Source organism: Colletotrichum fioriniae (genome assembly GCF_027942845.1).
Source record: "Colletotrichum fioriniae strain IMI 355084 chromosome Unknown scaffold_1, whole genome shotgun sequence".
Lineage (NCBI taxonomy): Eukaryota > Fungi > Ascomycota > Sordariomycetes > Glomerellales > Glomerellaceae > Colletotrichum > Colletotrichum fioriniae.
The window spans coordinates 2,729,529-2,755,937 of NW_027076837.1; the positions used below are offsets into that span (position 1 = coordinate 2,729,529).

Sequence of the window (26,409 nt, forward strand, 5' to 3'; positions counted from 1 at the left end):
AACGACGAGAATTGCGATGAGACCGAGCGACAGACGGCTCAGATAGATCTTGGATGCTGATCCCATAATTCTATCGAAAAAGTACGGTTTAGAGCTGACGGCCATGCTAGTGCGTGATATGATCAGTCTGGCCCGTGGAAAGGTCGCTTGCTCATCCTCGGTCGCCTATTCACTTTTGCAGAGTGAATCCTGGGCACATCCAACTGTCGAATCCATCATCTTGCTCGTCACAGATTTGTGAGACATCGATCCCGTGTCGGTCTGTTGATAGTAGAGGCATCGACAAGCTTGCTAAAGGTTAGCCATTGCTTTGAGATTGACGTGATTCCTTAGTCGATCGGCAGCCAGAAAGCTGCTACAGCTGCGTCAGGAGATCAACTGGTGTACATCCAGACATGACCAGACAAGACAGCCGTAACTCCCGGGACCTCATTGGGTTCTAGTTCTGATGACTGAAGAGTAAGAGCATTCGCTGCACCGACCAAGAACCGCTCTCTATGCTTATTCCGAGAGGCGCAGCAAAGTCAATTGAAAGGCAGGGCGAATCCGAAGACGAGGTACGAGTCCCGCGGCCAGCCGAACATCGTGGCACAATACCAGCGGGAGGTAGATATGAGGCGGCAACTTGAATATCATCGGCCCGCGTTTCTATTGATGTACATCAATGAGTCTTAGCAGCACTTTGGGTTCCCATTGATGAGAGAAAAGAAAGTAAGTGCAGGCACTGCTTGAGACAGTGACAGGAACGGTAAGACTATTGGCATGAGATTGGTGAAATAACACGGCGAAAGGCGTGCGAAATGGCCTGTGATCTAGTTCAGGCCTCCTATTGAGTACTAAGGGATGTACAGGCAGTTCTTCATATGTCAATGCCAATTCCGAGCGAGCCGTAATGGTGGGAGGACTGGCCAGGAGGTTGATTGAACGGCGTGAGAAATGTGGGATGCTGTGGTCCATCGTTGTAGAGAAGTAGATTGAGCTAACAAGAATAGGTGAAACAGAGTGAGAGTTCGTCGAACGAAGGTCTGTGGGCATCAGGCCTTGGAGGCTTCTCCGTGCTCAGCTTCAGGCGAGAAAAAGCGAAATCTACCGAATGGAGCATCTTGCTGGCCGTCGCAAGCATACTTGTTGCAGAGAAGGGATAGTTTCTATGCGGAGACAGTAGGGAAGCCGGTGGAGAAGCCGGAAGTCTTGTGTGAGGGGACTGGACAGACTTTCCGGAGGTATGTCCCGGTGGCATCCAATGTGTCCTGGTCTTTGGCAAGATCTGTCTACTGGCCTCTGTTGGCTGACGTTCGTGTACGGCAGAAGTTCATAATTTGGTTGCAACCCTGCAAGCGAATGGAAGAGGCGATTCTCCGACGAGCCAAGAGGTTGCGTTGGCACAAGGTTGAGATGATGTTGATGCCAGGTTGGCTGTGTTTTCTACTAGTACTTCAAAGACATAGTTGGATACTTAGGGCAAAAAGAATACTGTGAGACGAGCTGAAAATATCTGTCTTGGCAAGCACTTTATTCAATGTCGCCTTCCCAGTGTCTCTGGAATGTGAGTTACACTGGTACCTTGATCGTGACTTGTCGTGCTTGCAGCGGAAGGAAGTTCAATCGCCTCCAACAGCTTCTCCATCCTCCACTGGTTCTGCGACTTCCCCCCAGGTCCTGACTGGGGGGTTCCGTTGGGAGCTTGCTGGCCGATTAGATAAGAGCTCATGGCCCCTGCATACCTACCTACCTAGGTGTGGATCTGCTGCACCTCCCGTTAATGACTCTGATTTGCTTAGGTGGCGTTATCTTGTACCTTGTACCTCTGATAAGCAAGTGACGTCTCATTCCGACCCCACGCCCCGCTAGTCCGTTGTCACTGCTGCAGCATCACATGAACCCCTCTGACGGACCAGTGAACAACGACAGGAGAACAACTTGCGCCGTCTCTTCTGCTGAATCTCGGAACACTCTCCTTCTCTCATACACATCGCCTCTACGCAAGAAATTACACAAACCACCAGTAGCCATATCTCATACCACCATATCCATTCTAGAACCCAACGCAGTTCCTGCAACAACACCGCCCTGAACACTCGGCGGACCCCGCGCTGAGCCCCGATCTGATTGCTCATCATGTCGCTCTTCACTGCGCAATTGCACCCAGGACGAGCCCTGGGATTTCTCGGTTTGCATGAACTCTGCCTGCTGTAGTACACACTCGGACGCTAACTCTATTGCTTGTCGCTTAGTTCTTGGAGCGTCCTTGCATGATGTCTTGACGCGACTGAAGGCCGAACCGCAACGCTTTCCACAACTCGATCTTGCCTACTCCCGCGAGCAACCCGTCCAACAGCCCGTAACCCTCAGCCTCCCTGCCAACGGTATACGCCTTCGATTCGACGGTCCGGAACAACGTCTGCGTCTGATAGAGATTGTCGACTTCACCAAGAATCATGTCACGTTTAAGGACCGTGATCTCGTCAAACCCGCCAACGCGCAAGGGCCGCCATCGTCTCCAGTTCCCGGAGAATCTACCTCCGGCCCAACCTTCCGACAAATCTACCACCGCTTGCTCGGACCAACCTACGGTGGAGAGTACATACCTCCTACACCCGATTCCTCCGATAACCTGGGTAATTACATACTGTCCTACCCTGGCGTTGCCTTTACCTTCCGACTGGCCGAATCTGCATACTCCCCCAATAAGGATGTAGTGTCACTCCTCTCTGCTGCAACAAGCCAGGTGCCCACATCCATGGCTGTCTTCAGCGGAGACTCGTGGGCCCAAGCTCGAGAGAGCCTTTGGACAGAGGTTCTCCCCAGTGTCAAAACGGTTCCCGTGCTTCCAAGGGGGAAGGATGTCGTTCCCGACGAAATCTCGCTGGTCAAGATTCATGGGGGTGGGAAGCTCCAGCTGTTCCGCAAGTGGACTAACTCGTCCCTTTGGATTATCCTGGGAGAGACGAGCCCACAGGAGTTGATCGCTGAGCTCGGCCCCCCGAACGCTACTTATCGGAAGAACGACCAGAGGATGACAATACACCAGCTTCGGACGGCGAGCCACAGCAGAGCTCGGTCAAACGGCGCTGACTTGAGTCGGCCAGACGATCTTACTGACACTGACCAATCATCTGCCAACACTGGCTCAGACGATTCCAACGATGAAGCCATCGAAGAAGACATTGCCGGAAACGTTTCTGGCGAATGTTTCTATAACTACTTCTATCTAGGATTTGATGTGTTGGTGTCCACCCCCTCGCCCCCATCAAGACCACCGCCTTCGCAATATGAGTCTCAAGTGCCACCAGGAAAACCCATCAAGTCGGAATCTCCTGATCGACTGGTTGCCACGAAACTAGTCCTTCATGGTAATGTACCTGGATCATATGAGTTCAACAGACACCGTCGCTGCCGTTGGGAGGTTAGCTATCTTGACGATGGCTCTTCGGGTGCGGCAGCAAACTCAGAGACCAAGTTCACCGAGATTAAAGATAGACTGAACGAACGGTGGAACAGCGCATACCCGGAAGGCGACTCCAGAGCCCCGCAAAGAGGCATGGTTCTCAATAGGGGCTGGGGTGATAGCCCCGGCAGCAGCTGCGAATTTCTTGGAGGTTGGGAGGACAGTGGCGCCAAGAGATTTGATGGCAGCGACGATTCAACCACTACTCTATTTGGATTCCCCGGTCTCGTGTTTGAGGTACTCAAGAACGATCATGTTAACACGGTGACTGTGTTTTAGGTTTGGGTTGGGCATAAACCTGGGGTCAGGTGGTTTGGCGATTGAGCGGGCAGGAATTGCAACGGCCACGGAGCTCCAAAGTTGGCGGGGAAGACGAGGCTACAGAATGGCCGCGATATCCCTACAAAAAAGTTGGGGTTATGCTCAAATCCAGATGCATATTCAGACACCACCACTTCGCATCCCTTTTTAGCCTCGTTCTCAGGCTTGTCCACCAACTCAACATGGAACAGCTATGACGTGGCTGATATCAGATTCTCATTTTGCGAGGCTTCTCTCCCATCCACTTGCAATAATCCATCTGATTTTGCATTCATGCAAGACAGACTTGGGATATTTCAGCTTTGTCCTCGCTTTACTTGACGGTCTGACTCGGGCCATGTTTCGGGAGCCAAGGGCTTCCATTGCATTGCGACCAGCACCTACCATGTTGTAAAGCTCCAGCAGCTCCGAGCTGGCCGCATGTATCGAACACCTCCGAAGCTGTATCGAAAACAATAAATAATACAGCTAGAAGCCTCCTGTGGTCTGCAGCAGCATAGAACAGTCAGTTATTCATTGAATACCCAGAGATACCCCCCAAAGATACCCATATACCCCCCTCGTTCGCATCATGGCAAAGAAGACCGCACCGGCAGGAGCCCAGAACACCAAGCAGAATGCTTTGGCTCTTAAGCGCTACCTCCCGCGCAAGCTTAGGGAAGCTGCCGAGGACGAGGCCGCAGTGGAGAAGGGAGTTGGACACGACCTGATTATCTACAGCTTCGATCGCCCTACCGGCCAGTATGGATACACGCCCTTCTCGATTCAACTGCGTCTTCGCCTTCGCCATGCTGGTATTCAGCACGTAGACCGCGCTGCCAATATCTTCCAGGCACCCAAGTACCGGGTGCCCTACGTCAAGCTTGCCGACTCAGACGAGCTTGTCGGCGAGTCGCAGTTTATCATTAAGCGTCTCGTTCAGACTGGCAAGCTCCAGGACCTCAACAAGGAGCTCTCTCCCTCCGACCAGGCCAAGGATGCCTGCATCCGAGCTATGCTGGAGGACCGCGCTTACTTCCTCATCGTAAGGAGAACTTGCAATAGGATAGTGAATGCAGGAGACGCTAACGCTCAACGCAGTTGTACGAGAGATGGCGCGGCCAGTACGAGATGATGTGGCATGATGGCCCCTTCTCCCACTTTGTTTGGGGCGCCAAGCAGATCTCTACCCAGGCGGCTCGCGGCTACGTCAACTCGCAGCTCTGGTTCCAGGGTGTCGGCCGCTACTCTGACGAAGAGGTTAAGGCCTTCGCCACCGACGTTGTCATGTCCCTGAACGGCTTCTGCGAGACCTCGCTGTCGAAGCTGAGTCTCGATTCGCGGGAGTCCCGAGAGCCCTTCTGGATCCTGGGCGGACAGCGTCCATCCGAGGCTGACTTTATCGTCTACGGCAACCTCGCTACTGTCCTTGGCACCACTGTGTAAGTACTCGCATGATCATGGGAAGGACGAAATGAAAGATAGAGAGCTAACACATCACTACACAGCAACCCCGTCCACGCCGCTCTCATCCGTGAGAAGCCCGCCCTGGTCGAGTACATGGGTCGCATCCACGAGCGTTTCTTCTCCGAGTACAAGTCCCCTGTTCACGCTTAAGTTGGTTAGGGTGAGATACCCCGATACCCAGGTCACCCCAAATGCGAGAGACTCTCTGCGCCCACCTCATGTTGTTGGTGATTTTCTTTTCCCTTTCGGGCCCGCCAGGTACACGGGGATGGGCTCTGCGTTGGATTCTTTGTATGAATTTGGACACTGAAGGGGTGGGACGGAAGCTCAGAAGAACGGGAAGGAAGGGGGTGATGCTGGTAACAGGCCCTCGTTAGGAGTGCACAAAATACCTACCTCGAGTCCCTCTGATGTTTCCTAGAGCTATAATAATCTGTCCTCTCCATGTTGCTTTCGTGTATCAGATTGTATTATTGGTGCTCATCATGTGTGGTATGAAGACGAGGATGATGCCAAGTTTTGGAAGATGCGTATAGGAGATTCTAAGGGCCATCAACAACAGAAGTGGATAGGTAGTGCGTATTTAGGCAAACGTATTCGTGGAGCTCCTTCCCCCCGAGGCTACTATCCAGGCACCCTTCTCATCCCAACCATCACCAACCACCATCCTCATTCACACACTGCCCGCCGCCACCGCCTCAGTAGGTCTATAGGAAACAATTTTGCTCGATATTATTACCAAGGCCTGTGTCGTAGCGGAGAATGTCGGCGCATCTGCGCTCCGATAGCTCCCGCACACATAGGTCCCGGGTTTGAGTCCAGTGCTGTTTCTTGTAAAAATCCTTACATCGTTACACCTGAGGCTGGTAAGAGTCTCCTCGGATCTTTCGTAGGTTTTCCTTGTTATAGGGAGCTGAGCTTTTTGTATCTTTTTTGGTGTTTACCTGTCCGTCATTCCGGTTTATTTCTCTCGTCGTGATCATTGATTGAAGATGTAATTTATACGATGGGACTTTTTGTATTGGGCTTTCAAGGGATATTACACGATACGATAGCAGATGGCAGCTTCGACTATTGATTGGAACGAGCAAGTCGGGCATCTTTAATGCCAAGTTTTGGCTTTGAAGTACTAGAGCGCCAAGCTGGAGACGAAGAAGCACAATGCCAAGTCATACCGCTTAAAGAACATCAGACCGCAGCTCTTACGCTGTGTCCAAAATTGCACTCGGCTCTATCGATGTAGTGGTGCAGACACATCCTATAAGTTTTGGGTCTTCTTCTACAATGCAATGGGGAAATGGAGGCCATGTGGTTGGGAGATGTCGAACATATGTTTGAAGCAGGGAGACCCTTTCAGATGCAATGGGCGGTCTGATCCGGGAAACCTTAGCGCGGATCGGGGGCCCGGGGGATCCCTTTACCTGCCGGCTTAGCGCGCTCAACGAATGCTTGATGTCAAAGGCGTAGTGGTTTTCCGTGCAGTACCTATTCTTGCCTCAGCTGGAGATTGGAGGCTTGATGTCCCTGGCGACGTTGGGAGAATAAAACATGCGAGACAAAGGAGTTCTTTGTCTGTCGTGCCGTTGGTCGGCAGGTACCGGTACTTCTCCGCCTGGCCTACCTAGACCATCCCCGTGTGTCTCTTCCCTTACGATTGGACGGAAATTGCTGCTTGTTCGGGTCTGGAGGATGTTCCGCTCCGGCGATTGCCGAATCGGGTGGAGCCATTCTTCTGCATGTGTGGGGTCACAGGGTGGAGCAAATCTTAGCGTGGTCGGCTGCAACGCCACGGCAGAGCTATGGGGGAGGTACGGAGTACTTGCTTGAGGTTGCTTCTGCCAGGCTTTTGCTGCGTAATGGGTGAATGGGTACTTTGTATTCGCAGGCGTTGAGAAGGAGCACGTACTGCCTACCTAGAGCTCGCTGGGAACCCTGGACCGTGTTTGTCCGTGTGCTCGCCGCTTTGCCTTGCTCCTGCCGCTGCCGCTGTCGCTGCCACTGGTGCTCCTACAAACCTGTTGCTGCTCCTGTACCTTTACGTACAGTCGAAAGTTGGACTGCCACGATCCTGGGCAGCGAGAGATCGACGCCAACTTATGCTCAGCTGGCACATGTCAATGCCCTGTTTCGGCTCGGACGAATCAGCGCCAACATTTCCAAAATCTTCGTCACCTTTTCGTCCCTTCACATGGGGTGTTCCGTTACTTGGCTCTTTTTTGACTTGTCTTGAACCCGGCTATCCACCCCCTTGCATCCAACCAAGAGTACCATGGGAGTCGCGAACCCCTAAAAGTTCCCCCCTCATCTTTTTACCCAGCCGACACTTTCCATCGCCCGCCCACTATCCCAAGACCGGACGGACGAGAGCAAGCTAAGCTTGACGACGACAACAGCGACTACGAAGACGACGACCGAACGGCGTCGAAACCGACCAACGGGCTGGTGACAACGTACATCACAGCTTGGCCGGCCATGCGAGCATCTCCGCCGTCATGACGGAGAAAGATGCCGCCCAGCAGCGTGCCATTCTCACGAGGAAGCTGAGCCCGCATTCCATGCCTGGCGATAGGGGCAGCAGCAGGGGTAGCTACGAGACAGGCGAGTCGAGTGCCGCCGGAAGCCTCCTCAACGACACGACGCTTCTGCCATCGCCCGACGAGTCCAGCGGTGCGCGCCGCCCACTTGCATCGAGCCCGAGAGATGCTGAACATACAAATGGATATCATGGGGGAAGGGCCGACGCCAGGAAGCAGCAGCAGAGAGCTCCTAGGCATCGCTCTAACGGAGCCTTTTTGCTGCAGGATGCCTTTCGCAACGATGACGATTCCGAGGAGGAGGAGCAGGCACCCCGACTACGGCACACAACGCGAAACATACCACCCAGCCGGAGAACGAAAGACTCGGGAAGGGCATCAGACAGGTCTGGATCCAGTGCTGGTCGCGATGCCGGCTACGGACTCGCTGGGCTTGAGAGCCCGCCAAGGCGGAATGGCGATTCGTCACCGCCGCAACCTACGAATAAACTGACGGTCAGGAAACGGGATGCGCCCAACGGCAGTAGACCGTTGTCGGGAACAAGCTTCGCGCCGCCTGCGAATGCCCCACTCGATATCGATTCGGCGCAGATCGTGAATATGGCTCTTAACTTGAGCGAATCTCGACGGCAGGTGTCGCGAAGGATCGCCCCACCTCAGGCTGTGCCGACGCTGGCACAACTTCCAGACGGAACGACGGGCGCCAACCTCAAAAACCATTTGCAGAAACAGAGGAGGATGTCGAGGACGAGGTCCCCAGGCCCTGAAAAGGCACTGACTCCGCGATTGCCCTCGACGGGGATGCTTAGCAGCCCGCTGCAGGCGACATTCGACATGAGCCGGGAAGGCACCTTTCGAAACCACTTTACCGCGTCGACCTTGGCACGAGTACAAAAGGCAAAGGAGCACCTGGAGCTGATGGCCCAATACAGGCGCCTGTTGGAGCTGGTTCCACCCATACAGTCGCACAACCAGAGCCGCCCAACGACCGCCAGTCCGCCCACGTCCTCTGGAGGAGTTGCGAGGATTCCTACATATGGCAGTGCCGATGGCAGCGTGCGGCTGGGGCGTCCTTACAATCCTTTACAATACATCCGTAATAGAAAGGTGCGGGCTCGGGAACGCAAGGCGATCGATGGCGAAGCCCAGGGTTTTGGAGACTTCATCAAAGTCGCCGACTGGGTTGATGAGGTGGCCAAATGGGCTGCGACGGGCCAGACCAGTACGGATGGCTGCACACTGCCGCCTTTCACGGATGCAGACGTGGTGGAGCAGCAAAACGCCCTTCAAGCTACCACCAGTGCCAACAAGCCGAGAAGGCCAAGGCTGGATTGGACCATTGACGCAGCGGACCTACTCGCCGATGTGTATTGGCTGGAGCAAGATCACCACAAGCAGCTGATTGAAGATCGTCACTGGCGCCGAATCTTCCCCCAGAACGTCGAACTGCATAGACCTTTGTCTAGGCAGAATGAAGAGTATGGCAGCGAATCAGGACAGACACCAGGGCGTAAGGAATACGAAGGAATAGGTACCGTGATCGATCCGAAATCCAGCAACCCAGGGCTTGCCAAGTCGGACACGGAACATTCTACAGCGAGCGCTCGAGAGCGTGCCCGCCAGAAGCTGCATGATCTTACTGGTCATCATCATCATCACCACCACCGGCACAGCAACTCCGTGCATAGTCACTATGACTGGAAGAACGGCAAGAACTCGGTTTCTGATCTGTCTGAGAGCGAGAATGAAGGCAAGCTCAGAAAGGAGAGGAGGAACCGGGCAGGTACGCTCACCAGCAGCCATCAAGACATCTTAGAGAAGCAGATGCTTGAAATGATTGCCAAGGAAGCGTGTGAAAACGGCCCCAAGAAGCCGGATGGATCAGGGTACGTGACGCCGGAGCGGAATGCTGGGGTCACTTCACATCCACAGTCACGGCAACACAGTCGGAAGGCATCTATCGTGGAGGCGAGCGAGTCTGATGAGAGGAAGAGTAAGGAAAAGCCTCGCTTCACTCCACAGCACCTTCAACGCGGCATGGGAAGGCCAAGTCTAGAGATCCCGGTGCCGGCAAGGAGAACCTCGTTCGAAGTCGACTCGTCTCTCCCCAACTCCCCAGACGGCGCCATTCGTGGAGATCCCTTCATCCCCGCGCTCGGCGGAGATCTTTCACCCGGGTCAAGTCGGGCGAACTCCCCTACTCGAAACCCGTTTTCCAAGGTCAAACAAATATTCCGCGAGCGTAGCAAGGAAAGAGGCTCGCGTATTTCGGAAGAGAGATCCAGCGCGGAGGATCTGGCCAGCGTGTCCAAGACGCCATTTGAAGTTTCGCCTGAATCCTCAGGAGATCGAAAGTCTATGGACAGAAGGGGCTCTTCTAGAAGTCCGTCTCGGAAGGTTGTTCAACGTCCAACAGGCGAAAGCCACAAGTCTCATCGCAGCACTGCTAGCACCAAGCTGCGCAGTGACGACGCGGGAATGCGAGGGTTATTCAAAGGGGCTCGTATCGACAATGTTATACGTGGTGGCGTGTCAAAGCTTGGTGATTTGATCTGGCGTAAGGAGTCGGATACTGGCGATGGCCCGTCCGAAGCCGAAGGCACCACGACGGATGAATCAGACACCGAGCAGAGAGGCAGGAAAAGAGGAGAGACGCCGCTCTCGCGGACAGCCTCGATCAGAAGTCAGAGTATGCGCCAGCAGAACGGCAAGAACTACCTCGACATCATGCCTGCCTTCGAGTCTTCCCACGAGAAACTGAGGCACATTGAGAGCGAGCCAGCGAGACTTCCAGACACATCACCGCCGTCAGCAAGCCGTAAGTCGCCTCGCTTTGACAGGCTGAAGCCGCCGCGTATCGATATCCTGAGCGCAAGTCCAACCTCGTCACCCGGATCGACAAAGCGCTTATCAGATGTCTCGGAGGGCGAGCCACTCTCTGGCAACCATAGTGCTGGACTGAAGGAGGCGGACAAGCGTCTCAACAACATCATCGCCGTTCCGCCCTCATTCCCACCCGATGGCCGTCCTGGATCTTCCTCCAACCGCAGTCGACACTGGTCCATTTCTGACCACAGCCCCGCCCCTGACCGGGCGCCCATGTCGAAGCGTGAAGTTGCCCGATTGCGTGCCCTGGTTTTGAGCTCCGGTATCAAGGCCATGGAAATTACCCGCCGAGCCAACGAGCCCCATCTCGCGTTCGTAGCCCGAAAAATGCCGTCTCAGAATGACCTACAGGTCGCAAACGTGTTCTGGCCCACGATCGCGGAGCTCAGCCCCGACCCCGCCAGTCTACGCAACAAGGCCGTACCGCAGACGGAGCTGTACCAGTTCGCCGCCAAAACCCTCGGCAAATCCATTCAGTGCGCCGGCCAGGACTGGCAAAAGACGGCGGACCACTTTGTCGCCGAGACCGTCCCGGCCCTTCACCGTCGCGTGGAGGATGTTCGCCGGCGGGTAGCGACGGACCTCTCAGCGATGACGCGCGCGGCGGCCGACGAGGCGGACGAGACGAGTCGTGATCTCACGCTGGGTCAGCGGCTCAAAATTAAGCACACGCTCGATGTCATTGAGGCCATGCTGCGAAGGCGCAGACGTAGGTTCCGCTGGGTCCGCCGCGCTATGTGGCTTGCTGTCGAATGGGTGCTTGTCGGATTCATGTGGTACGTGTGGTTTGTCGTCATGATCCTGAGGGTGTTTTGGGGTGTTGGGCAGGGAGCCGTCGGGGCTGTTCGGTGGCTGCTGTGGTTGTGAGCCTGGAATCCTTTATTTGGGCTCCCTCGTGGCTCCTTCTTCTCAACCCAATTAACTCCCTGACCCTTATTTGTGGCCAAGAATTAAAAGTTGCGGATTGTTTTCTTTCTTCTGTGTTTTCTTTTAGTAACCCGCTCATCATCATAAGCACTGTCATTACTATGCATAGCCGACGGAGCAAGTTTTCTTGGAGTAACATTGCGGGGGCTATTCCCTTTTGCGAAGGGATGGCGTGTTTTCAAATCCAGTGGTGGCCAGTGGTGGATAGGAAAAGGTAGAGAAGAGAGAAGAGGAGAGAAGAGAAGTAATGATACCCGGAAGAAGGGAGAGAAGGGTGAAGAGAGAGAGAGAGAGAGAGAGAGAGAGAGAGAGAGGATGGGGGAGATGGGGATTTTCTCAGTTCGACTTTAGTCCGCTTGAGTGCGATTTTTTTTTTTAGTGATTCTTTTTCTTCCATTTTTCCTCCCCTATATATGGCGGGATGGAAATGTTCAAGGAATGGGCTTCTTCTCCCTCCGCTTGCAGGGAAGGAGGAAAGGGTATGCGAGATTATTATTTCCGTTATGGAAACTTTATATATACATATAATAATACAGACATACTACAGCCATCCGAAAGAGATCAACAGTGCGATCCTGGATAAGACGAATGATTTGCCCATCATTTTGCTAGTTGACAGCCTGCTTAACCCGCAGAGCTCATGTCAGTCTCCCGAGCATCCAACAAGTGCGTGTCTCTCAACAAGGGAAAGCTTCAGTTCAGTGTCAACCGTGAAAAAGGATGGTGGGAAATGCGTGAGTATGATTCTATAGTAAACCATTCTCTCAGAGTTGTCAGAGAATCTCTTCCCTCAAATAGGGTATATGAACTGCTTATTCTGCAAATCCGTCAAATCCAAAACAGCCATATCGACCTTGACCCTCACCGTCTCGCCGCCCTCATCAACCTGCTCAACCCACCCGTCCCGCTCGTCCTCGCTCAGCCCAGCGATATACTCCAATCGCTCCTTGTTTCTCCTCACGAGTATAAATCGAATAATCCACAAAATCACAGGCGTGCCGATCCAACTCACCGAAATCATGGAAGCCCACGCGCCATAGAACCGCGGCGCATTGGCCGGCACCCAGATCTGCGGCGACACGAGGTTGCCGACGCTGTACCCCAGCATGAACATGACGTTACGCGTCAGCTTCTTGGTGTACCCCGCCGCCGTGGAGGTCGTCCACCCCAGCGCGATGATGTAGGTCACGCCGTACGTCGCCGCCGCGAGGATCAGACACGCCAGCAGACCAATCTTGCGGTCCCAGGGGATCGTGACCATGGCGATGCCGCCGGCGACGGCGGGCATGCACCAGAGGGTGCCGTGGAGGGCGAGGTTGCTGGGCCAGCGGCGGAGGGCGAGGGTGGCGACGACGCAGCAGAGCATGCCAAAGGCGCCGCCTGCTGCTGCGACGAGGGTCGAGCCGAGGGGTTTGATGCCGATGGAGGTGGTGATGAGGTTCTTTTGGCCGTAGTTTAGGTTGTTGGAGTACATTAGCGTAAAGGACTGCAGGGCGAAGAGCCAGGATACCGGGTCGCGGAGGGTTTCGATGACTTGTTCGCGCTTGAAGCGTTTTTGCTCGATGGAGCTCTGGTGCGCGGCGTGAACGCGGCGGATGACGTGGATCTTTTCTTCGAGGGTGAGGAAGCGGGCTTCGGCTGGGTTGGAAGGGTACTCGAACCAGACCCAGACGGCTAAGAACAGGGTGAGGCCGCCGGTGACGATGTGGAGGAGTTTCCAGGGGAGGACGGGCCCCGTGGCGTAGAGGAGGCCGTAGGAGAGGAAGCCGGTGACGAGGGGCGCGGCTTGGCAGGTGATCCAGAGGACGGGCTGGAGGTAGGACTGCTCGTGGCGATTGAAGAACATGCCGATTGTGATTTCCATGGCGGGGACGATCGTGGCTTCGGCCGCGCCGAGGAGGAGGCGGAGGACGATGAGGCCGGCGTAGGATGTTGCTGCGCAGTGGAGGAAGATGAGGACGGACCAGATGAAGATTGTGATGGCGACGTATTTGCTAAAGGGGAGCTTTTGCATGAGGATGTGGCCTGGCCATTGGAAGGCTAGGTAGCCTTTGAGGATTGGGGGTATTGGTGTTAGTCATTTTACTTGAAGGGATTGGTGTGAAGGCGGAAAGGGGGGTGTGAGTTTGCTTACCGACGTAAAACATGGTGTTCAAGTTGTTATATTGGGCTTGTCTGATACCAGTCTCCTCAAAGAGGCCCAAGATAGCTGCGTAACCGAGTGTCGACTTGTCAACCTGGAAAACACGTCACGCTTAGCCAAGTCGCTCATCGCATAGACCCAGGTTCCTTGTGATGACTTACAAAAAGCATAATGTTAATGGCAGACAGCAGAGTCATGACGCGAAGATAGAGCTTCCTACGAATCTTCTTCTCTATCTCGGGCGTCAGGGGACCGAACTCGTCGCCATGCTGTTCGAGGAGCCGCAGCGTCACGTCGGCGTTCTTCTCCGAGACGGTCTTGCCCTTGGACGCGGACGTCACTTTGGGTTCGACCCCTTTTTCGTCAGCCATGATTTGGGCGTGATTTCGGTGAACGACAAACTACAGTCAAGGAAGATCGCCTGTGTCCTTAGGTGTGTAAGTTGCGCAACAGCCCGCCGAAGAATTTCATCTAGGCTCGTGTACAGAGTAGGACATGCTCTCAAGAGGAAGCTCATCTGCGAACATCTGCGATCTTTAACCTTGCAGCTTCCATCACATCAATACCTGTTGTGGATCCCATCAAAATGTCGTTATCGAAGGATGCGATAGACTATGTTCCTCTTGTCGTCTCATTCTGTGAGGTTAATGGTGAGCCGGGTTCCGCCAAGCAGCCAATGCGCGATGTCTCTCCGCTATCACGCAATACCCTGCGGCGGTCACCCTCCCGCCTTTCACTCCGAGATTTTACCAAATATTTAAACGCTATTGGGAAACCTCGTGGCATCATTGCATGCGTGTGAGCAAGCTACCAGTCTCCCGGTCGGAGCTAGAGCAAGCATTATGTAGTGCACTTGTTGCGCATGGCGTAAAGGCCGATGTTCTCGGCCTTAGACAAGGGTCGGAATACGGCCGACGACGTCTCTACATGCACTTTTTCCAGGGATGAGAGTCATTCAAAACAGCTGATCTCAGTCACGGAAGTAGGCAAAACCCCTCAAAATTAACTTTGATCAAGTAGCCTTATCTGGAAGGAGTGGGATCACTCTCCCGGTAAGCGTTCGGCTCAAAAAAGCTCGGTCGACCGGAGGAGAGACTTTGACACAGGATCCCGGAAACGCCGACGGCCCCACATCGGAGCCGTTCCCTGAACTTACCTTGACTTACTTCACGTACTCTGCAATGTAGAATCAGACATCCCCTCAACCTGCCATTCCCATCTATCACAACCCATTGAAACCGCTCAAAGACATTGAGAGTACCACTGATTCGCGGCCTGGCAAGTATACGGGCTCACGCAAGCGGTACACCCGCTCCACCCGCTCCCGCCGCACTGGCCCCACCTCGCAACCGTGCAACCTCCGGTCGGCGGCGCGCTCGCCGTCGACGTCGCCGGTGGTGCCGCCGAGGTCTGCGTGGTTGTTCCCGGCTGCGTGGAGCCGCCCTGGGAACGTCAGTCAGACCCATCCTCCCTTGGAAAAGAGAAGGAAAGGAAACCGGTAAAAAAAAAAAAACAATGGTAAACTCACCGTAATGCCAAACCACTTCAGATCCTCAGCCCCCATGACAGGCACACTGTGCCCGATCCCCGTCCCATAAATCCCCTCCAGATTCGGCCCGTACACGTACTTTGTATACTGCGCGCTCGGGTTACCGGGCAACGTCTGCTGCGGCGTGAGGCTGTACCCGAATACCCCCGTCCACTGCTTGATCGTCTCGTTCCAGTTCTGTGGGTACAGCGTCGTGTCAGCGCTGCCGTGGTAGATTTGCATCCGGGGCCGGCTGCCGCTGTAGCCGGGGTACATGTTGAGCGCCGTCTGGGCCCAGGCCTGCTGCGAGGCGATGGACTGGCCCTGGCTGCAGGTCGAGTTCCAGCCGTTGACGGTGCCGGTGTAGAAGCAGCCCGCGGGGACGCCCGAGTAGGCTATACCGGCGGCGAAGAGCTCTGGGTAGGTTGCTGCCATGACGTTCTGGGAGTTGGAATTGGCTTTTTAGCAACGTGTTCACTGCTGGAGGAAGGATTCTCCTATTCTACGAATCTTTTGATAAAGCTACTGTTGGAAAATAGAACTTACCGTCATCATCGCCCCTGAAGAAGTCCCCGTCACGAAAACCTTGCTCTTGTCACCGGCATACTTATCAAGCGTATACGTCACCATGTTCGCAATGGCATTACTGTTCCCGCCGCCGTTATGCGTGAGCGACGCGGTCGAGCTGACGTCCCAGCACGTGCCAGAGTACGGGGACTCCGGGTAGATGACAATCAGCCCGTAGGTGTCGGCGTACCCCTTATAGGGCGTGTTGGAGTAGTACGCATTCGCGGTGCCGGAGCAGTAGTGGATCGCTACGATGATAGGGGGGCTCGCGGCGAGCTTGTCCGGGACGTAGATGTACATTTTCGCGCCGGACGGATTGGCCCCGAAGGAGGTGACTTGTTGGAGGGAGGCGGCGCTCACGAGGAGGGGAGTGAGCAGGCCTGTGAGGGCCGTGGTTAGGAGGGTGAGGGGCCGCATTGTGAGGTTCGACTTTTCCTTTTCTCGCTCTGTTGCGGACTGCTGTTGGAGGGTGTTGGACCTGAACTTGGTGAAGAACAGCTGGTCTTTGTATTCTTTGGTGGTAGGCCATGGTTAATGCTCTTATATATGCAGATATCCCCATTGAGGTTATGCGAAAGAGGGCGGCGGATGCAATGATTCCGAGGAATTGCGGGCTAGTGGCTGCGTCGTCCCCTCCATCTGCCAACAATCTTGGACCTCTGAAAAGGAATAAAGTCTCAAAGCCTCTTAGTATTGAGATGAAGAGAATTTCCTTATCATTCTCAACCCGAGTTCCATGGAATGTCTTCCTTATTGGCGAGTATGCGTCAGCTGTTACTTTGTCGGTAGAGGGCCTCAGCTAGCGATTGAACATAAAACTGATATCAAAGGTCTTCCGCTTGCGCTTTTGAGCCGGCTTGTCATTCAAGCGTGACCCAGCATATGGTATTCATACTCCAAGAATTCTACGAACCGAATACTGTACGTGTCTCCGGACCCTGAACTGAAAATTGTCGATGCTACACGAATTGGGACCCCCGGCGATTCTGCCAGTTAGACTCCGCTACCATGTTAGTCCATGACTGCAACGTTCCCCATTTCCCGGGTCAACGGAAGCACTGTTTCTGGAAATAACCTAATCGCTCCACGGAGCCCATGACGGCAGGCTGCAAACATTCAAGAACGCCCACGTGGAGGTTGGTGACATTGAGGTGCTATTTAGCCTGAATACGCAAAGCAGTTGAGCCTCTCTATAAAAACTTGCAGCCGGGGTTCCCCCACGACATCTTCGCATAAAAAGGGGGTGGTTGCGTATTCGATATGATTCATTTGAGAAAATAGAATAGCCCTTGAGAAGAAGGGTACTTGGGTCAGATTTTCCCTGCTCCTGTCATAAGAGGAACAAGGGGAACGTGGCCGAGGGGTATGAGGGGGGAGTCATTGTATTAACCTGAAAGTCCTCGAGCCTCACTGAACCTAACCTTTTGTTCAACTCCCTATCGAGGTCCCCCTTTTTTTTCCTTTTTCCTTCTTCATGTGTCTCTTTTCCTTTCTGGCAGGCATGCAATCTAGCTTGACGTTCTATGTAAGTTGTTCCCATCCGCCCCGGCAGGATCTCGTCCTTGGTCACTGGCGAGAGACCATTTCACCAGCTACTGAAATGCGACATGCAGAGGCAAGTTTTTAGACTTGTCTTCAACCCCTGTCTAGTACGTCACATCCAACATGCCATTCCTCAGGGTGCGTGACCAATCTCATTCTCAATCGAGTCTATCAAGTCAAAAGTACAGCAGAGAAAATACGTAGCATATAGACAAGAAAAAAAGGGGTGTATTATTCAGTTCTTAAGACAAGCCGTTACTTTGCTACGACATCTATGCCATGTCCATTCCATGCCTGTAAACTCCCGGCTCGGCATTGAAAAACGAAGTAGTTTAGAACAAGGTTTCTGTATGACCTTGTTCGGTGAAGAATGTGACAAAAAGGGTTGAATGTAGAATTTGGGATCAAGAAGCCGCCTTCCCTTTGAAATGAGACGTGCTCGATAACACAGCATAATATTGCCTCACTCGACTCTCTTCTTGCCCTCCTCGGCATGAAGGTATCTCGCAGTGCTGAGGCCGCGCTCATGACGAGCAACAAAGGAGCCAAGGACGGAATCCTTCCGGGCTTTGGACATGTGCTCAGCGTAGCCCTCGTTGGCCCACGGTCTGGGGTTGAGCTTGGGCCAATTGACCTGAGATAGGGTGTTAGCTGGATTGAACATGGACAGGGGGACGGGGCATCTTGACGGCTGTGACTTACGTAGAGCATGCCGTGGCTGAAGACGAAGCTGGCAGACCAGACGGCGACGGCGAGCCAGAAGAGGATGAAGATGCGGATGGTGACGACAGCCTCGGTCTTGGAGAAGAGGCCGACGAGGACGAGGAAGATGCTGAAAGCGAGAAGGTAAGGAACCGACTGGATGAGAATGGGGCGGCGGTCGGCGAAGACGAGGGAGCCGCCAATGTTTGCGGTGCCAGGAAGGAACACGCCGAGGAACAGGTCGTACGAGTCCTGGCGGGGACCGTCGAAGAAATTGTTCTTGAAGTAGCGGGTGACGCCGATGCGGGCGTCCTGAAGAGCGCCGACCTTTGTGCGGTTGCCGGTGCGGGTGACATCTGTCTTCATGGCGCCGGTGCCAGAGTACGAGTTGGACACCACGTCGGCATTATCGGCCCAGAGGTTGCGGAACATGTGCTCAAAGGCCGGGTCTTCGTCACGGAAGGACGAGCCGCGGGACATCAAGCCCATCTCCTCAAAGATGCGGTCTAACATGTGGCGGGCAAACATGGACTGAACCACGTTTGTGCGATCCAGGCAATCCATGCAGTTTGTGCGCATGACGCTGGTCTGGTAGCTGCGTGGCTCGAGACGACCGTCGTTGGATCCCGGCATATCCACCGCACGGAAGTAGCCCTGGTCTTGAAGAGCCTCCTGCAGCTTCTCGACCAGGGCGTATGCGCGGTGCATCTTCATGCCCTTGGTCTCGTGGTGGTAGTCGAAGTAGATGTAATGCAGGCGGTCAAACTCGACGGCGCGCTTCTCCGGCTGAATTGTGGTGAACTTTTCGTCCGTGATGCGGTCACCTTCGGTCCGCTCCTTTGGCGACGAAACGAGCTTCTCAACCATTTGTTCGTACGAGTTCTTGACGCGCTGCTCACGGCCCTTTTGGTTCACGAGGTTGATGAGGTAGTTGTCGCCGTAGAGACGGATCTGCTCCTCGAAATGCGCCTTGGCCGCCGGCAGAGCGCTGTCGATGCCGCGGACCTGCAGCTTGGGAACGTAACGGAGGCTGTTGATCTCGGCCCAGTAGGTGGGCACACTGCCGCGAGTCTGGACGTAGGACATGATCTGGGTCTCCTTTCCGTCGGCGCCGTACTTGCCGCTCTGCATATCGCTGCTGCCGGCAAAGCCGCCCATGCCACTGCCCGAGTCATTGAAGATGGTGATCTGCTCTGTCTCGTTGTAGTTGGCAGCGTGGCCCTCGTCGTCAACGCCTCGAGTAAAGTATCTGGTACCGCCGCGGTGTCTGGATCTACGGGAGATGAGGGTGACGGTGACGGGGGTTCCCTTGAAGGTGGTAGGGCGAATCTCGAGCATGCCAAAGATGACGGGGAGGATGAAGGGATCGACGCCGGGCTGGGGACCAACATGGCCTCTGGCGCCCCTCGTTCGGAAGTCGATCAGGTCTGACTGGATGAAGCGGTTGAAGAAGAAGCGATCGTCTGTGCGCTGCCAGAGCGGTAGAGAGGTGTCGGCGGAGGCCTGGCGCTGGAAGGAATTTGTGAGGTCGAGAGAGTAGGAGAAGTACATGGGGCCGTTCTTCATGAAGGTCTCAAGCAGACCAATGAAGGTATCTTCGTCGGGGTCTCGGATCTGGCGCTCGCGCATGGGGAGGATCTCGGTGCTGACGACCTTGTAGACCATGTGGCCCTTGAGGCGGCCGACAGGCTGGGCCTTGTTGATTATGATGACATACTTGTCTGGAGAGAGGAATTAAAGTTAGCGAATTGTGTGGTGTTGCAGGCCAGGAGGGGTCGACCGCGTTGCTGGCGATCGTGTGGGATCTTACCAAGTCTGAGTTGGACTATGCCCAAAATTCCGGCGATGCTTGACTGCCGGGATACTCTCTTGCCCAGACCTGCATCTCCAAGGCGAAGGTCTCCGGTCGGTCTGTCAATGACCAGGGCAGGAGCATCAGGCGAGGAGGGGAGAAGTGAAGACGTAAGAGTCGGGGGCGACCTTGACGTTGATGTCGCGATAGGGAAGGGTGGGTGCCATGGTGACGGGCGGCAAGGGGATGTTGAAAGGGTAGTAAGTAGTGAACAGAAGCAAGAGCTAGATGGACAAGGCAATGCAAGGCTAGGCAAAGCAGAAAAGAAGCGAATGAATGGGGGGGAGGTTGAAGGGGGGGAAAAGCCTTGAAGCCCTTGTTGTCGTCCAACTGGGAGGATGTTGAAGGTGAAGCTAACGGTCGCAAGTTCAAGTCTCGAGCACCCAGTATCCAGAGCCTTGAGGACAGCTTGAGGCTTTGGTTGGCTGCACTGAATTGTGAACCACAATAAAAATGGCTGTCGTCACTCTGCAGTCGCAAGCACAGCCCGGGTGGAATGGGGGGCAAGGGGAGGAGAGAGAGTCTCCACACAAGGTAAAGGTACTTTGATGAGGTACCTTAGGTACCTTCATTGGAACACGAACTGGAACAGCCTGAGGTGCCTTTGAGAGCTCGGTGCTGCTGTGCAAGGGGGGCTGGAGAAGCACTGGAAAGCCTGGAAATCTGTAAGTCCGGCTTGTGAAAGAGGGACCAAACAGTATCTCAGAAGCACAGGCCATGTTTAGGAGCTATGATCCAATAGGGGAGCTGAATAGCTGGGTGGGCTCATTACATGAGAACCGCTCCTGAGGTAAGCTGTGGACTTGGAACAGTAGGTAACCTCTAGCAAGGCCTGCTGCCAGTCCTCCTGCCAGTCCTGTGACGATGGTGCCGTGGCTGCCCTGAATCATGACTAAAGCAGTACGTACCCCTGATGAGGCAGGCGGCGACAGACTGCCCTGCCATTGCCCAGAACGCCGGGAGAGATTACATAACACGGCAACATCCTCCCGTCGGCCAATCAACGCAAAGTACTTTGCCCGACTATTGAGCTGGAGGTCATCTTAGTTGGGCTTCTGGCGTGTCTGGCACCTGGTCAGAAGTCATCGGGGTCGTAGGTGTCCCCCGTCCGTCCGTCCATCTGCACCTGACAGCCCGGCGAGCATCTCAGCGCTCCTCTCCACTGCGACTTGCAGACAGCTTGGTCCTTAGGTAATGTGGTAAGGTACCTTATTAGTCGGACGCTAGGACGCTCTCAACCACTTTCGCAGTACCTTACCTTACGCAGCCCGTAGCAAGGCACGGAAGTACCTACCAGACAGGCCACAGGACAGTGAATGGGCATCAGTGATCACCGACACACACGCACCACCCAACCGCACCCACACGCCCCCCGAGACCCCCAAGAACGGTTGACCCCAAGGCAGTCACATTATTCCAGGACCCGATTTACCATCAACTCCCATCCCGCTGCTTCCCACCTTACATTCCACCACCGACCTCTACGCAGTACTCGCACCCTCGCCCCTCCCGCCGCGCAACCACAAATCTTCTGATCCACGACGGCTGCTTTCGCGACCCTCGATCCCCATCTCGATCAACGTAACATCGCCTTCATTTTCTCCATTACGACTTGGACCACCCTTTCCGAAGGCTAGCGAACGAGTCCGTCCGGCGACATTCGATATAGCCGCCCTCCCAGAACAGCCTCTCGCTCCGTGTGTTAGGCTCATCAAACACCGACTTTCTGCCATCGCCCGCTTCCTCCCAAAACCTCTCCTTCATATTACGCAAAAATGGCTGCCCGAGGCCCCGGTGCTCCTGGTGCGCGCGGTATGAACACGCGCTTTGCGCAATTCAAGCTCGTCTTGCTAGGTATGTAATCTTTCTTGCCGCCCGAATCGCCTACCGCAACGATAATAGCTAACGGTAATGATGATACACAGGCGAGTCCGCTGTTGGAAAGGTATTTCGTTGTCCGGATTTTCATAGAAATTCCACCCGTTGGTGCTAACCTGTTGTTCAGAGCTCCATCGTGTTGCGTTTCGTCAAGGTAAGTCCCCGATGCACAACTAGTCCGGCTTCATCATCACACCAGCCTAATAACCTTGTACCACTACAGGACCAGTTTGACTCCTACCGCGAATCCACTATCGGCGCCGCCTTCCTGACCCAGACCATCTCCCTCGACGAGAACACCACAGTCAAGTTCGAGATTTGGGATACGGCCGGACAGGAGCGATACAAGTCCCTTGCACCCATGTACTACCGCAACGCAAACTGCGCTGTAGTAGTTTACGACATTACTCAATCTGTAGGTTGAATGATAACCCACGACATGCTTCACAAGAATGCTAACGGCAGCAAGGCATCCCTGGACAAGGCAAAGGCGTGGGTCAAGGAATTGCAGAGGCAAGCCAACGAAAACATCATCATCGCCCTGGCCGGCAACAAGCTGGATTTGGTCACCGAGCAGCCCGATAAGAGAGCGGTGCCCACGGCCGACGCCGAGGCATATGCGCGCGAGGCCGGACTCCTCTTCTTCGAGACATCAGCCAAGACGGCCGAGAACGTCAAGGATCTCTTCACTGCTATCGCCAAGAAGCTGCCGCTTGACCAGGCCGGCCCTAGGCACGCCCGGCCAGGCCAGCGACAGGGCGTCAGCCTCCAACCCGAGACTCCTGGCAGTAACGTCAGCGGGCCTTGCAGCTGCTAAGTGAGAAGAGATTCGCATACCACCACCATCATCATCATCATATATCGAACGAGCCCAAGGAAATCGGCGAAAGATTGGCAATACGTCCGAGGCGAGGCAGGCTCCCGTTAGCAGAACTGCACAAGGGCACCCATCAGTCAGGCATCGCACCAATACGAGCACGTACACGACGGCGTTTGGGCTGGATGGGTTTGGGCTGAAGAAGAGCGTTGCCGCAAACCCCTACACCAAAGAATGGGTATGCCAGACCCAGCTTTTTTAATATCAACAGTACGTTTTTTTTGAGAGAGGGAGAGAAGAGGAAGAGACAAGGGGAGAAGGGGAGAGAGCTGCGTGTGTGTGTGTGTCAGTGTGATTTTACAATTCGAGTCTTCATTGAGCTGGTCATTCGGTTGCGGCAACTCGGGTGTAGGGACAGTCCTGGGATAAGACGGTGTACGGGAACGGATTCACTTTACTGGGGGAAGCATCCTGCAGCATTTTTCTGATGTACAGTATGCGATAGAGGCAACTGTTTCTCAAGGATGGGACCGTATACAATTTCTTATCGTTTCGTTCCTGGGCGGCTTGGTGATGCACTGCACATGGTTCTGTGGACGTATATACCGCTCATGGATGCCGATGAAGATTTCCAAATGGAGCGATCAAGGAAGTAAAGCTTGGTGACGTAGTTTCTTTAGTTTTTTTCCCCCTCACCCCTTAATGTGCTAGGCTGTCAAGGCTCTTGAGAGAAAGATCACGCAAAGCTACAGAACTGTATCATCACCATGAAAATGCGATATATATATCAGCTTAATGAAGATGGGAGAATGTGAAAGACGCGTGTCAATAACTGACAGGTGTTGCTGCCGAGTGACGAGTGACGAGTGACGTGAGCTCTTGGTAAGGAACGGATAGGCAGGTGGTCCTGGCTGAGATCCCGGTTCCTGCCGCTCGGCGCTCGCAGCGGACCAGCACGGCGCGGCTGGAAGCTCACCCAGTTTTAGCCGAACTTTTCCCTGAGCTTTTTTGTGCCTGGATTCCCGTCACCAAAAGGTACGGAACACCTCCCACTGCAACTCCCCCTCGACATCATTCACCCCCAATTACGCCCTGTCGGCCCATTGCATCCCCTCATGTTGCGAACGTCGATTCGATCCGTGAGGGTGCTCGGCCACAGGCCTGCGGCGGCCGTCGTTGGCCGTCAATGGCAGGCCGCTGCCGCCCGCCAGAGGAGGCATTTCGCCGATGACAAGAAGCCCGTTGTCGACCCGTCCAAACCTGCCGTCCTGCCAGCATCAGAGACCATCACCTCAGAGAAAAGCGCCGTCCCCGAGATTTCCGCCGTCGAGCCGACCATCCCCAAGCAAGAGGTTCCTCTCACGCCCCCGACTCCCGATCCCGCGGTCGTCGTTCCCAACCTCGAGGCTGCCGCTGCCGCTGCCGCTGCTCCTCCTCCGCCCGAGTCGCCCGCGGCCGCCGCGCCCAAGAAGAAGGGTTTCTTCCGCCGATTGAGGAACCTTGTCCTGACCCTCGCCATCCTCGGCGCCGTCGGCTTCGGAGGCGGTGTCTGGTACTCGCGCGTCAACGATAACTTCCACGACTTCTTCACCGAATATATTCCCTTTGGCGAGCAAGCCGTCCTCTACTTTGAGGAGGCAGACTTCCGCAAGCGATTCCCCAATCTCTCGAACAAGATCAAGGGAAGAGATACCGGAAGCCAGGTCAAGATCCCCGCCCAGAGCGGCGCGTCATGGAGAGTAGCCGATAACGGCGAGCCCGCCGGTCGTCAGTCGAGCGCTGTTGACAAGGCTGCTGCCAAGGTCGTCGCCGTCAAGGAGGAGGTGAGCAAGCCGGTCGAGAAGCCCAAGCCTGCGCCAGAGACTCCCAAGGCCGCGCCTGAGCCTGCCAAGGAGACCAAGCCTGCTGCTGCCGCGCCCAAGGAGGACTCCAACGGCTTCAAGGCCCCCGAGGTCAACGAGCCTTCGCGATTCCCTCCCATCGCCCCGATCGACGCCCTGAAAATTGAGGATGCCACCGAGCCCGTCGTCCAGGACCTCGTTCGTATGCTCAACGACATCATCACCGTCATCAACGCCGACAAGGCCCACGGCCGCTACTCTCCCACCATTGCCAAGGCCAAAAGCGAGTTGAGCAAGGTTGGAGGCAAGATCAAGGCCATCAAGTCTTCGGTCGAGGAGAAGGCCGCTTCCGAGGTTGAGGCCAAGGTCGCCGACTTCGACAAGGCCGCCAACGACCTGATTGCCCGCGTCGAGTCCGCCATGGTCGCCCAGGAGACTCAGTGGAGAAAGGATTTCGAGGACGAGATGAAGAAGGTCAAGGATGCCTACAACGAGCGCGTCAAGCTCCTGCTGGAGCGCGAGAAGCAGCTCAACGAGGAGCGTCTCAACAACCAGCTGCTGGAGCAGGCGCTCGCCCTGAAGAAGGAGTTCGTCGCCGAGGTGCAGGGCCATGTCGAGGCCGAGCGCGAGGGCCGCCTCGGCAAGCTCAACAACCTGTCGGCAGCCGTCCAGGACCTCGAAAAGCTGACAACGGGCTGGAACGAGGTTGTCGACACCAACCTCCGCACGCAGCAGCTCCACGTCGCCGTGGACGCTGTCCGCGCCAGCCTCGAGAACGCGACGACGCCCAAGCCGTTTACGCGCGAGCTCGTTGCGCTCAAGGAGATTGCGGCCGAGGACCCCGTCGTCAACGCGGCCATTGCCTCGATCAACCCGTCGGCCTACCAGCGAGGTCTCTCCAACGCGGCACAGCTTATTGACCGTTTCAGGATAGTCGCCAACGAGGTGCGCAAGGCGTCCCTCCTGCCCGAGGAGGCCGGCGTCGCCAGCCACGCGTCGAGCTACCTCCTCAGCAAGGTCATGTTCAAGAAACAAGGCTTGGTCGGCGGCGACGACGTCGAGAGCATTCTCACCCGCACGCAGACGCTGCTGGAGGAGGGTAACCTGGATGCTGCGGCCCGTGAGATGAACGGTCTGCAGGGCTGGGCGAAGACACTGAGCAGAGACTGGCTCGGTGAGGTGAGGAAGGTTCTTGAGGTCCAGCAGGCTCTTGATGTGAGTATAAACCCCCTGAATGCATTTGAAGAATAATTGGTAACTAATGTGTCTGATTTCAGGTCATTGCGACAGAAGCTCGCCTGCAGAGTCTCAAGGTAGAATAATGGACGGGAAACTTTTTTTCTTTTGTTCTAGTATGAAGGGGGGCTCTCCCATGGGGAGAATATTTAGAAGATGGAGAGAGAGAGAGAGAGAGTGAGAGTGAGATAGCCTAGACCTCTGGTCTGTGTAAGACATAGCCCATAGACTTGAATGAAGGCAGTGTATTTTATCAAAGTCTATTTGCTTGTGATGTCTCGTACTATCTGTCTGTATCCTATAGACCCAGAGAGCGCGGTTTAACATCTGCTGGTTTGATTCGGTCGGGCCATTCATTACTTGACCTAGAAAGAAGATTATCGTAACCAAAGGCAAATGAAATAAGGAGACGAATTAAGTTTGAGAGGCTCACCGACGCAATTGTCACAAGCTGGTCCCGCGAGAGCACCCAACCAACCAACCCCCCCGTTTGAATTCAGTGGTAAGGTGGAAGGAAAACGGGACGAGCGCCGAGCGCAGGGCCCCCGGACACACCTCTCTCCCGGCTCAAGTCCCGAAGCGCACCTCAACCTTTAACCCGCATATAACCAGAATGAACCCCCCACCGAAAACCCGGCAGCGGCAACGCAACAGCTTACACCCCCGCGCCCAACACTCTACCCAAAGTAAAGGTACCTTCCCAAAGTGCCCAAAAAAAAGTTCAAGGGAGAGAGCTTCAGC

At 54.9% G+C, this 26,409-nt stretch overlaps 8 protein-coding genes across 8 annotated transcripts; 5 read left to right on the forward strand and 3 right to left on the reverse strand.

Annotated features, from left to right (window-relative positions):
- Positions 1–2,118: 2,118 nt before the first annotated feature.
- On the forward strand, positions 2,119–3,727 carry N0V96_000687 (uncharacterized protein; the record flags this gene model as incomplete). Its single annotated transcript, XM_053199018.1, has 2 exons — positions 2,119–2,170; positions 2,235–3,727. The coding sequence occupies 2 exons, from the start codon at positions 2,119–2,121 to the stop codon at positions 3,725–3,727; spliced, it is 1,545 nt and encodes a 514-aa protein (XP_053043525.1).
- A 613-nt stretch (positions 3,728–4,340) lies between these two features.
- On the forward strand, positions 4,341–5,365 carry N0V96_000688 (uncharacterized protein; the record flags this gene model as incomplete). Its single annotated transcript, XM_053199017.1, has 3 exons — positions 4,341–4,793; positions 4,850–5,190; positions 5,257–5,365. The coding sequence occupies 3 exons, from the start codon at positions 4,341–4,343 to the stop codon at positions 5,363–5,365; spliced, it is 903 nt and encodes a 300-aa protein (XP_053043524.1).
- A 2,342-nt stretch (positions 5,366–7,707) lies between these two features.
- N0V96_000689 (uncharacterized protein) lies at positions 7,708–11,502 on the forward strand (the record flags this gene model as incomplete). Its single annotated transcript, XM_065756001.1, has 1 exon — positions 7,708–11,502. The coding sequence occupies one exon, from the start codon at positions 7,708–7,710 to the stop codon at positions 11,500–11,502; it is 3,795 nt and encodes a 1,264-aa protein (XP_065615241.1).
- An 850-nt stretch (positions 11,503–12,352) lies between these two features.
- On the reverse strand, positions 12,353–14,076 carry N0V96_000690 (uncharacterized protein; the record flags this gene model as incomplete). Its single annotated transcript, XM_053199015.2, has 3 exons — positions 12,353–13,611; positions 13,697–13,799; positions 13,867–14,076. The coding sequence occupies 3 exons, from the start codon at positions 14,074–14,076 to the stop codon at positions 12,353–12,355; spliced, it is 1,572 nt and encodes a 523-aa protein (XP_053043522.2).
- An 871-nt stretch (positions 14,077–14,947) lies between these two features.
- On the reverse strand, positions 14,948–16,217 carry N0V96_000691 (uncharacterized protein; the record flags this gene model as incomplete). The annotated part of the gene is made up of 3 exons (XM_053199014.2): positions 14,948–15,148; positions 15,234–15,674; positions 15,780–16,217. The coding sequence occupies 3 exons, from the start codon at positions 16,215–16,217 to the stop codon at positions 14,948–14,950; spliced, it is 1,080 nt and encodes a 359-aa protein (XP_053043521.2).
- Positions 16,218–17,805: 1,588 nt separating this feature from the next.
- Positions 17,806–20,063, reverse strand: SAC1 (Phosphoinositide phosphatase sac1; the record flags this gene model as incomplete). Its single annotated transcript, XM_065756002.1, has 4 exons — positions 17,806–17,976; positions 18,045–19,765; positions 19,855–19,897; positions 20,007–20,063. 4 exons carry the CDS (start codon positions 20,061–20,063, stop codon positions 17,806–17,808), a joined length of 1,992 nt encoding a protein of 663 aa, XP_065615242.1.
- Positions 20,064–21,671: 1,608 nt separating this feature from the next.
- On the forward strand, positions 21,672–22,591 carry YPT52 (GTP-binding protein of the rab/ypt; the record flags this gene model as incomplete). The annotated part of the gene is made up of 5 exons (XM_065756003.1): positions 21,672–21,750; positions 21,822–21,841; positions 21,902–21,928; positions 21,998–22,189; positions 22,244–22,591. The coding sequence occupies 5 exons, from the start codon at positions 21,672–21,674 to the stop codon at positions 22,589–22,591; spliced, it is 666 nt and encodes a 221-aa protein (XP_065615243.1).
- A 1,115-nt stretch (positions 22,592–23,706) lies between these two features.
- On the forward strand, positions 23,707–25,754 carry MIC60 (MICOS complex subunit mic60; the record flags this gene model as incomplete). Its single annotated transcript, XM_053199011.2, has 2 exons — positions 23,707–25,647; positions 25,710–25,754. The coding sequence occupies 2 exons, from the start codon at positions 23,707–23,709 to the stop codon at positions 25,752–25,754; spliced, it is 1,986 nt and encodes a 661-aa protein (XP_053043518.2).
- Between the last annotated feature and the right edge of the window lie 655 nt (positions 25,755–26,409).